Consider the following 12,256-nt stretch of genomic DNA (forward strand, 5'->3'; position numbering starts at 1 on the left):
CATGGGCTTACTCCAGCAATGGCACTATGTGACCCCTCAAAGCGCTTTGTCACTCCAACCTTTAAAGGGCATGGAAAGGGGCCTATTATCGACTATATGTTGTTAACCTTGCCCATGCAGGTTTTTGTGCGTTCATTTTCTATAGATAGTAACGCACTCAGCGACCACAACCCACTCACTATACATTTAAGGGGGCCCTGGGTGGCTAGCGTAAGTCGTAACCTGGTCAAGGGTAGGGTAACAGCAATGGATGGTAGACGCCGCCTAAAATGGTCTATGTGCACCCCGGACCTCATATATCAGAATATCCAAGATAACTGTAGTGACATAATCATTAGATGCACCCAGGATGATTCTGATCCGACTCAGGTCCTGTCTGATTTTCAGAGCATAACAGATAAAATAGCTACTTTAATGACAGAACCTCTAAAGAGTAGAGGGAGGGAGGGCTCGAGGTGGTTCAACAAGGAATGCTCTAATGCAGCTCGTGACCTCAGAGCTGCATTGTCGGTAAAACCAAGAAACAAGGAATTAGTACAGAGATCTCGTAAAGAGTACAAATCAGTCATTGCCTCACGGAAGGAGGTATTGAAGAATGAGGCTTGGGCTGAGATCCTGGAACCACAAACATTGAAAAATAGTGCTAGATTTTGGGCGGCGCTTAAGAAACCCTTCCTGGTGCAAGATTTGGGTGAGGGGTTAGAATGTGTTATAACAAAAGATGAATGGGTTGCACATTTTAAACAATTGTATGGGGGTAGTGAGGTCAACGCTGTACTTTCTGAATGCACCATGCCTTAATGTCAGTATAGGAGAGGTTTTAGTGGGAATAGAGGGGCTCACAGAGGGCAAATCACCAGGCCCTGATGGGATACCCCCGGATCTCTTCAAATCTGATCCAAATTTCTGGGCCCCGATTATTGTGGCGGTTATTAACGCAGCCGCGAGAGTCGGATGCCCGTTATCCTGGGGGCTCTCCACCATTGTGCCTATATTTAAAAAGGGGGACAGGGATAGCCCCCTCTGTTACAGGCCTATCTCCCTAATTAACTCTATGGCGAAACTAGTGGGGAGAATTGTACTGCGGCGTCTCTCTGAGTGGACACGGGACAATAACATCATGTCTATTACTCAATATGGTTTTTGTAACGGCCGCTCGACCACAACACAATGTTTAAATCTTTTCTTAATACTCAGTAAATATACTATTGCACAAAAGGGTACAGTCCACCTGGCCTTCATGGACCTATCCTCAGCTTTCGACTGTGTGAACAGGGGAAAGCTGTGGGGGTCCATGAGGGACAAGGGAGTAGACAGCGGTATTATAAACTTTTTGGTTGACCTCCACAGGAACACAAGTGCTAATATAAGGTATTGCCAAGACCTGTCAGTAACTGATGATTTTAGAACAGGGAAGGGGGTGCGGCAAGGCTGCATATTAGCTCCTTTCCTTTTTAACTTTTATATAAACGAGCTGGATGGCGTTTTACAGGAGGTGAAAGCAGACAGTCCTAGAGTGGGGAAAAGAAGTATCCCTGTCCTGTTATACGCAGATGATGCGGTGTTGTTGGCAAGAACTGAAAAAGGCCTTCAATTACTACTGAACGCATTTAAAAAGTTCATGGAAGATAGAGATCTGCTAGGGAATAATTCCAAATCTTATATTATGCAAGTTGGGAAACAGCCAAAGAGACAATATACTTTTAAACTAGACAAGGCAGTAATACCGTTTTCTAACACATTTTCCTATCTAGGAGTTCTCTTTGACTCTAAATTATCCTGGGGCCCACAACTTGCGAAGAAAAGATGTGATGTGACTAGGGTTAATGCCTCCATTTTTAACTTCGCTTCAAAACTTGGTAAAAAGCCCACAGCTGCTATGATAAAATTATATGACGCAAAATCTGTAGCAACCGCAGCCTTTGGGAGTGAGCTTTGGGGTTACATGGCTGGGGATCAACTTCAGATCACAGAAAATTCTTTTTATAAACGGCTTCTGTGTGTCCCGGCCTCCAACTTTGCAGTTCACGAGGAATTAGGAGTGGGGTATTTGAGTGATATCCTGTCCCTACGACCTCTGATATGCTGGTTGAAAATGTGGTTATGCGAAGATATTCCCCTAACACATTTAATTGTTAATGATTTTATGGCTCACGATAATGCGTTGGGCACTCCCTGGTTGAAGTATCTAAAAACTTGTTTCTCTGAGATGGGTCGTCCTGATCTGTTCGAACACCCGTCAGGAATTGGAAAGGTGGACATTGATCTAGTCAAGCAGGCCTTTCTTCTGCGCAAGAAGGCTGTGAGGGAGGGTGCTGAGTTACAAAAAGTAAGTGTAAGGAAATTTATCATGGTTAAAACCTGTCTGTCAACAGAGCCTTACCTACTCGGCACTCTTAGCACTCATGACAAGTTCTTATTAACAAGATTCAGATTTAACCTGTTTCAACATCTGCTTATCAGGCCTAAAAAGGAGAGTTTCTGTAAAAATCTAATATCCTGTGGCTGCGACGGAAAGTCTCCACAGGATATGTTGCATTTTATGTTTTTATGCAGATTTTATTAATTTCCACGTAAACGCTTTTTAATTGCTCTTTTAAAAAAAATGAATTTTAATCAGATACGACCAGCCTTTCTATACTTACAATTGCTGCACAGTGATAGTGTCCTTCAAGTTCTTGAATTTTTTAAACTGTCTCTTAAACTGCGAATTTGTTTGGACCAATGAATGAATTGACGGATTTAATGTACTCAGTCCTTTTATTACCTGCAATCAAATTTTACCTATTGTCATTGTATGTATGTACTGTATGTTTTATGCACTTTTATGGTTGAAAAATATACCGAATAAAGTCTTTTTGATTTGATTTGAATAATGATGAAAAGGACGCTACAGCAGGAAATTGTGAGGCAGGATCAGTGGTAACAGTGAAAGGCAGAAGTAAGAGAAAGAAACTGGGAGGGTGACAGAGAGGGTGAGAAAGTGTGAGAGCGAGAAAAATGGAAATAGAGTGGACAAAAGAAAGGTATAAAAATAAGACAAGAGAGTGGAGAAGAGGACAAACATGGAGAGTGCAAGAGAAAGCAGGAAAGGTGGTGAGAAGGAAGTCAAGAGAAAAAGTGACGCAGGGAAAGAGCGAAATGGCAAGAAAGAGAGGAAGATTATAGAAAGAGAGACATCAAAAGAAAGAGGCTGAACGTTTTCAAGATTGAAGGAGAACAACAGGGAAGAGGAGAAAGAAAAACCCTATAAACAAGACTTCAGCACATCTGCCGGTAGGGACCAGCAACCGGTTACTGTGCCAGTTTTCTCTCAGATTCGCAACACCATGGCACCTCCAAATCCTGTCGTGACATACATTCTCGTTCAGATCGTATTCATTGTCTCAATTGAGACATATGAGATGATTACACATTACCAGATTATCAAACGGAGAGTCCTGTTAAAGAGTTACAAGATTTTTAAACCTCATGACTCATTGTCAAAAAACATTAACTATGAGGTTTACCCCACTGAAGTAAATTTTTAGGTAAATTATTGTTTGGTACCTAAGAATCTAATTGTTAATGAGCTATTTAATGGGTCTTAATAATGCCTAGTCATGGGTTAAACACTCCAGTGAAGTTAAAGAGCGGCTCCATACCTACAACAAAGTTAGCAGCATAGCCTTACTCATCAAAGTGATTTTTAACATATTTAAATACGTTGAATTACGAACTACCTATATTAATGTTTCTGCAACCCACACTATAAATGTAATGTTACCTTATTGGCCTCCATCTTCTCCTTCTATGTTTATTCCAGATATTATGGATTTGATTACTGATCTTTGTTCAAACCATGCTCCATGTATCATATTTTAGGAGACAAAAATGTACATTTTGAAAATCCTACTGATTCTTGAATGATTAATCTTCTCTCTTATTGTATGAATCGGTTTTGTTCAACATGTGAACTTCTACATATGTGAAGCTGGCCACAATTCTATTCATGCTTTAGTATTAGACCATCAAACTTAGACTGACCATTTTCTAGTGCCTTTCAAACTAATAATAGGCAACAAACAAAATCCGGCATCTGGAAATTTTTCACACACTAGGAAATGGCATAAACTAAAGGAAGGTAAACTTGCACACAGCTTTTGCTTAAAACTTACCTGCCACAATAAAAATGAAACTGACTACACTAACTGGTGGCTTCTCGTTGTTAATGATATAACCCTTTAGTTAAGTGTAAAAAGTCAGACAAAAGCAAACTCTCTTCTTAGCTCTCTTCTGACCTTACTAAACTTAAATTAGAAGTTAGACAAGCAGAAAGGAGGTAATGTCAACATACACTTCGGAATCACAAAGATGTTACAAGAATAAATTGTTAATATACAAAAGGGCTATCTATTCATCTCACAAAGATTATTATTCCAACTATTTTTCCACCCTAAAGTAGACCTTTAAGGTCATCAATGAAATTATCAATGGTCAACCCTGATATTCACGCCCCATTGCTTACTCCAGATTTTGCAATAAACGGCCACAATTATTCACAGACAAAATTGTTAAAGTCCAGAAGAGTATCAAAATAATATTTGCTTTTCTACTGACTTAAGACATTGAGGGGCCTCTGTTCCAATCCAATGTAGTATTTTTGGCTATGCTAATCTGTCCCTTAACACTGGTTTACAAGGCTTCTCAGAAACATTTCACATTCCCTTGATACATCAAGTGCAGGATTGTATCAGGAAATGGAGATCTGACTCACCTTCCAAGCCATTCCAATAAAAAAAATCTGAAGAATGTATCAGAGTTAAATAAAGTCATCTTTCAAATAATCCCTGAAATCTGGTATTGTACCCTTCAAATTCAAGCAGGGCACAATTGAGCTGCTGTTAAAGAAAGAAAAGCCAATTTGGATCGGATCCAGAAGAGGTACTGAATTACCATCCCATCGTTCTTCTCCTTGCTACAGACAAAATGTAGGAGCCTCTTGTTGCCTTCCAGCTTTCTTCCTTTATCGAAAGTCATGTCTTCTTGGATGATGGACAGGTTGGTTTTAGGCCTTATCACAGCACTGAGTCAGCCCTGTTGGTAGTGTCTTAAGATCTCAAAACTGTAACCGAAAGAAATTCCACCTGTCCTTTAATTTTGTTAGGCACCTCAGCCAGCTGCCTTTGACACCATAGATCATAATAACTTAGCTGCTAGGTTGAAGCAATACACTGTCAAAGACACTGCCCTTGACTGGTCTGTTACCTTTATCACTTGAAGATCCTAAAAAGTGAAGTTCAACAACTTTTCTTCTTCAGCTGCTGTTCCTAACACTGAAGTCCCCCACAGCTCCGTTCTTGCCTCCTCCTTTATAATGTCTATGTGCTTCCGTCAGCACTTTTCACTAGTATGTTCTGGTGCTCATTATAAACGTACACTGATGAAATGCAGCTCTCTTTTTCAGATCACTGAGCAAGGTTATCAACCCGATACCTTGATGAGCTGCCTTTGCAATGTCACAAATTGATGAGAAGATGGACGTCGTGTTAGTGGGCAGAAACAAGGCGTTAATTACCTGATCCCTTTTCTATTCATAAGAATGCGATCAAATAACCAGGTGTGAAATTAGAAGTTCATCTTAAAGTAGATTCTCAAATTTCTGCAGCAGTCTGAAACTGCATATTATACTTTCATAAATTAAGGCTATGTGCCCACATCTTTCCGAAAAAAGGTAGACACTTAGTCATTTCAGCTATCATAGGTGCAAGGCTAGATTACTGCACATCTCCCTAGTTTGGGATATCTATGTGCCACATCCACAGACTCCAAGTTATTCACAATCAAATAGCAAGATTGATTGCAAAGGATGACTATTTTTTGTCTGCCAGCCCTTTTCTCCAGAGGTTACACTGGGTTTCTATTAAGCAGAGAATTTTCTTTCAGGCTCTGAGTATCCTGTTTAAGGGTCTGGACAAGTCTTTTCTAGGCTTCCTTAGCTCAAGGACAAAACATGAAGTGCCCCAGATATTCAGTTCACCAAAGCCAACCAATCAGTTGTTTCACATTTCAATAAGTCTTCCTGTGAAGGTATGTCTTTGCTGCACTGGGTTTACAGCTTTGGAACAACCTCCTCTCTGTTGTAAACGACTCAGACACTTTCCTGATCTTCAGGAAAAGACTTAAACCTCAACTCTTTATTTTGTAACCATCATTATCATTCTCGCTTTTTACTGTTTAAGCACCAAAGGACCTGTGGGTGGTTGTTGCGCTTTATACATTTACATGAACAAAGCATAGCATAAGAGACTAAGAGAGAGGGAGAGAGCAAGTGGAAGCAAGGGAAAGTGAGTGAAAGAGACCAAGTAAGCAACTGAGAACTGATACCAAATTGATAGACCAGGTTATAAGATTCAGAATATTGGTGAAATGTAGACAGGATATCATTGAAATGGAGCAGCTGAAACCATGTATTCTTGTGCAAGTTTCACCAACAGAAATAAGACTTTGTGGACTGGACACTTATGGTTTAGTACATCCTATGCCGGCTACAGTGGTTAGTGTTTTAGTACTTCTTTACTGACCGTGAATTGTCGTGCAGCTGATTTGCAAACAGCTTTATAAAAGAATGCTCATCAGCCAGGGGACTGCTGCTATTTACCCCCTCCTGTAACCTGAATAATTCAAACAATAAAGCCAGGGATTAAATCTGTGCCAGCATGCAGACAGCTTTCAATGCAAAACATGCTCGGCAATTGACACAAAAATTATGCGCCAAAGCTTGACAGAGTATAAAGAACATTAAAACACAATAGAATGCAAACATACGCATATAATAATTAATCAGAATATTAGTAACGTGACCAGGTGACTCCATATCCCCAATTCCTCTGTATCCGTTTAACAACCTAATTCAATCTGGATGTTGGAGTCCTACACCACTTCAAATGAAGGAACACACCTGAAAACAATGATGTATAAAAGCAAAGTTCAAGACTGGAGCACTGCAACCTCAATGATAGGGAGTCATCTCGTAACCTTAAACTTTCAGCAACAAAGCCACAGTATTGTTAGGGAGCAAAAACCACATTTCACATTACAAGCTTTAGCAAAATCTAAACACAGCAAGGAAGCAGTCGACTCACCTGCTGCATTATATTCTGTGTTTATAGTAATAGCAAACTGAGTTAAAATAAGCAATGTCTTACCAGCTACGGACATGAGCGTCATTAACCCCTTCAGCGCTCATGACAAGGTCAGCTCGTCATGGGCGTTACCTGCGCTACGCGGATGACGAGCTGACCTTGTCACGTAACGCGGGATTTTCAAAATCGCACCGCGCAGCGGGAAAACCGCTAGCGCGCATGCGGTTAAAAGCCATTACCAGAAGAAGCATAAATATTCAAAATATGATCACATTGGTTCTACAGGCTTCAGGAATGTTAGGGAATAGCATTAATTCAGTGACCAACAACTCAAAATATTTTGAATGTTCAAGGTTTTAGAGCATTCAAGTTTTCTAACTGGATGCAAGTTTGAGATTCTAGTGTATTGATGCCATTTTTAGGTTTTAGAGCATTCCAGATTTTGAACTTGCTGCTGATGAGAGCTAAGGTTTTTAGGGTGTAAATTGAGACTTCAACCCTAGTGCTTAAGTGTAATTTTAGAGCATTCAAAATGTTAGTACAGTTTTAAATATAAAATATTATTTGTACTTAAGATTTCAGAGCATTTGAGGATTTAGTGTTTGAAGTTTCAAACCTCATAATGAAAACACGATTTTAGAGCATTCACGATATTGAACCTGATGCTAGTTTGAGATTTTGAAATCATTACAGGTGTCATATTTAAGAGGATACAAGATCTGTAAACAGATGTTAGCTCAACATTTGTGAGTATTCAAGATTTTACAACTGAAGCTCCTGAATAGAAGAATTTTGGAGCAAGAGCCTTATTTGAGGCCCTAGTAGATAGGAGCATCTCTGAATTTTCAGTGAGAAAATAAATGCTGCTGAGGATCACATCAACGTTTTTTGCATCAAAATTTGTACCTAAGCGATTCAATTAGTGCAGCAAACACTGAGATCTGAATGCTTATATTATTTTAACCTCTGGACCAAAGCCAGACCAACATGCTTTGTCTCCTTCAAGGCAACAAGACCTTGACATCGGCATTTCTATAAACAGTCTAAACAGTTTTGTATTTGTAAATTGAGGTCTACATCTTCAGAAGCTTAAAGGAGCAATTTGAATGTATGTGTGTAGCATATTTTGACTGTTACTAGATACTTGTATTGAATTTCAAAGAAATATTCTCGTATAATGTTTTAGAGTAAACAGCACATAATATTAAAAAGAAAGCATCATATAACAGAATGCAATCTTATCTACAACAAGGTATAAAGTCCTTTACATTGACAATAGTCAACAATGAGTTCATTACACTGCCAACAGTTAAAGCAATCTAATAATACTAATAGAACAGTCACCAACCAATTTAACAATAAATGTTATAAACTAAATTTAAAACTCATGAGATCACTTAACTTAATAAGTGCACTATCGCAAGAAACTACAATCTAAAATTAAAACATGAAAAAAATTAGAAAAACCGTAGATCACAAAAAATGTTCTACTTTGGGCAAGTAACAATCAAGGGCGGCTCCAATGCCAAAAAATGTAAAAGAAAATAGAATGTAGAAAGCTTCCTGTCTGGTGCGACATCCATATTTTAAGAATATAGGATTTAGATTTGTTTCCCTTTCATTAACAATGATTTCAGTCCAGAGAGTGCACTATATGTAACATTCAGGTAGTAGAAACAGTGACCACCATACTTCTGAATCTGCACCATAACACCTTTGTTTTGCCAAGATGGATTAGTCAGAATCCTACTTCTCATAATTTGACTTCTTAAAGTTTTAGTGGGAATTTCTGACAAGTAAGACAAAATGCCACCAACACCAAACTGCAATTCTAGCTTACCAGGTGACAACCAAAGCCTTAACTTTGAATGTAGAGCAGTTTAAATAATTTTAAAAATCCAGGGATTGGGTTTTAGCGAGCAATTTCTAAGAGGGAAATGAGAACTGAACTTCTAAGCTATGTTTTCAGTTCATAGGAACTGAAGACTGTTTTTTAAACAAATGTTTTCAACACAGTCCCACACAACCGTGGGATCTAATGATAATAATTCAGTGCCATAAAGGGCTTGGGGTAATAACTTCACTAAGCTTGTTTTATTAAAGGGACAAATGAGTTAACACCATATTTATAATCAAATCTCTTAAGAACATCTATTATAGCTAAAACAGAATATTTTAACCTCTTGGATGCTATGGGAATTCCCCTGCTGTGCTGGGATTTCGCGATCCTCGCACATTCATGACGAGCTGGGCTCGTCATGAGCGTAGCAGGAGGCTACTGCATGACGAGCCCAGCTCGTCATGAGCGTCGAAGGGGTTAAAACTATTAAATATATGTCTCAACTAAGGGTATCAGCAAACTACAAGCCAAAGTATTTATAACTTCAATAAATTCTTACCTATTTTTGAGTTTTTTTTACGGAACAATTGGAATTACTTAATTCTCTTTTAGTCTTTGATATTGTAATAGTTTGTTGATGAAGCATTAATCGTTTGGGGCACTGATTTTCCTTTGAAGGCAACCAGTGAGTAGTCTAATAAAATCAGGTTAACAGCATACAGTAACCACGGGATAATCTCATTACTGATTTTGGGTGGAAAAGGATGGGTCACTGCAATATTATTTTGGAAAGTCGTCCAAAAATAAACTAAAAGGAAAGGGGGCCAAGATACAACCCTGCTCAAACCGTTTTCAACCAGAATCTTAGAAGAGAGGGTATTACTGTTATTAAGATTGACTTGGACTCAATTCTGTGAATGAAACAGATGTATAATGTATAAAAGACCTTCATGAATCTTATAGTCTTGAAGTATGAACCACAGCAAATTTTGATCCATAGGCCAAAAGGTGCACAAAGATTGACAAAGCAGCATCAAGGCTTTTCAACTGCATCTTTTACTCTTCTTGATAAATCCCAATGAATAAAACAATGTTCAATTGTCAAATAGTAATGTCTAAACCCTTCCTGTTCCCTAGGGATTAGGATCTCACTGGAAACCCCATTTTCAGGACACTGTAGTACTGTTCTCAGAAAAATCTTAAATATGGTATCCAGCAAATTTAACCTATAATTTGCTGGGTCAGTTTGGTCATCCTCCTTTAAAATAGATGTTAGAATTACTCTATTCCAGGAACATGGAATGGAGCCGTGAATTGTTACCCACTGAGAGAAGATACTGAGTATAAAGCCCATCAAAAGAATGAGTTTTGAATAAAATTGCAGGAAGGTATTTGGTCCTCAAGTGTGAGTTAGTTTTAAATTCTCAATCATTTCAGGCAAAAGGCCAGTTTCCTGCAGTAGTTATAGAACAAGGCAAGGGTTATAAATCCCATCTTCTTTCATGGGATACGATCCTTAGTCCTTGTTGTATAGACCAGTAATGGGAATACACCTGTATTCATGGGGAATTCAGATTTCAAGGCTTGTTGGTGGAAAAATGATTGCCTTGTTTACTGAAGACCAACATTTTTTACTATTTATTATATTAATGGGTGAAAACATTTGGAAGCAGCATGAATTATAATTTTCAAATCTCTTATGTAAAATAAGACAACAGTAGCACCTTTTCAAGGTTTTCCATTTTCTACTATTTGAGAATTCTTATCATTAGGGATTTTACAACAAGCCAAATTAAGTTTTTTCCTAAATGTCTGACATTCTGAATTAAACCAACCTATTAGTTGTATATTTTCCTCTTGGGACGACAACATTAATGGTGACTGTTTTGGTTTTCAAGATGTGAGAGACATTAATGATCATACATTCATACCAAGTTAGATCATAAGCCCCCATGTAAAGGATACTGGTGGACTGGAAACTAATCTTAAATTCACAGAGATTATTGTCTGCAATTTGGACTCCTCATGTGGAAGTATGAGGATGTACATTTTAAAATTGGAACAACAAAATGGCACCAACAATATTTGGGGAGTTTTCAAGAGCCAGGTCACCACATATCGCAAAAGCAAACACCCCGAAAGATTTAATGATGTTAAGATGTTCTGAAGATAAGAAAATAAAATCAATCTGCTCTTTTGGTGCCCGTGTATAAAAGTTGGATGAGCAGGGCTATCTTTAAGAAAGTGACCATTTAGCTTTACTAAATTAGGTTGTACTAACAACAAAATTATTTGCTTTGCTTTTAATGAGTGCGCCAAGATGATACTATTATCTCAGGTATTTTGAATGTGCAAATCTTTTCTGCAAGTGCACTGTCTAGGTGGTTTAGCAGAAGTTTAGGAAATACCCTGACATGAAAGACATTGCTGTATGGTGAAGAGTCCCAATGCTGAATTTATCTCTGTAAAGTTCTGTTAGCTTGTCTTTAAAATTAGTAGGATTAAGAGGAACATAAATGATTACACAAACCAATAAATTGCATACTGACCTAGATTGCATAAGCTCAATGTACATTGATAAGACCTAAGCCATTAAGTAACTAGGGAAAACATTTTGTATGGAGCTAACTTGCCTCAAGGTAACTAGGCCTCCCCACAGCAGGTATATTCAGGCAACATCTTTTTTGTGCCACGCAAATAACTGTCTCGGTCACTTTTCCCTGTGTATGCCAATGTTTTTTTTTACGCTCCTTAAGTGCCTGTCTGATGCAATGCACCCAAAGATGACTATAATGTTTATTATAATATGTTAGCAAATCTGTCATTTGTATGATACTGAAATTCACATTTTCTGGCCTTGCTCGAAAAATAAAAATCTAAAAAGTAACTGTACTGGGCCATCTGGGAATTTTTCATGATCAATTTATTTATTTATTTATTTATTGGAAAGTTTTGTATAGCGCGAACAAGACCCGTGGGTATCAGAGCGCTTAACATAAAGGTAAATGCGAAAGACATATATATCCAACAGTTATATGGGTATAGGAACGAATAACATATGTAGGCGTATGAGAGAGACATATATATCACACAGTTATAAGGCAAACAAATATGAGGTAGATGATATGAGGTAGGTGATAAATCTATTCAATAGTGGATATGCTTCTATCATCAGAAATGAGTAAGCAAGTATGACTATTTGGGTCGTTGACATTTCGTGACTAATCTTTCTAGGTAGACATATAAATCAAACGGTTGTGATAGCATCAAATATGAGGTAGATGATAAGATG

General features: G+C 38.1%; 1 protein-coding gene across 18 annotated transcripts in view; it reads right to left on the reverse strand.

Annotated features, from left to right (window-relative positions):
• DTNA (dystrobrevin alpha) overlaps window positions 1-12,256 on the reverse strand; it is a 658,854-nt gene that overhangs the window by 214,731 nt on the left and 431,867 nt on the right. For 9 of the 18 annotated variants that reach the window (XM_078687336.1, XM_078687334.1, XM_078687333.1 and 6 more), the window contains exon 11: window positions 6,564-6,653. The exons of the other annotated variants lie outside the window; for them this stretch is intronic. In XM_078687336.1, coding sequence (XP_078543462.1) covers window positions 6,564-6,653 — 90 coding nt within the window. The remainder of the gene's footprint in view (window positions 1-6,563; window positions 6,654-12,256) is intronic. 18 annotated transcript variants of the gene reach the window in all.

The sequence above is a fragment of the Lissotriton helveticus genome, chromosome 4_1, assembly GCF_964261635.1.
Source record: "Lissotriton helveticus chromosome 4_1, aLisHel1.1, whole genome shotgun sequence".
Classification (NCBI taxonomy): Eukaryota; Metazoa; Chordata; class Amphibia; order Caudata; family Salamandridae; genus Lissotriton; species Lissotriton helveticus.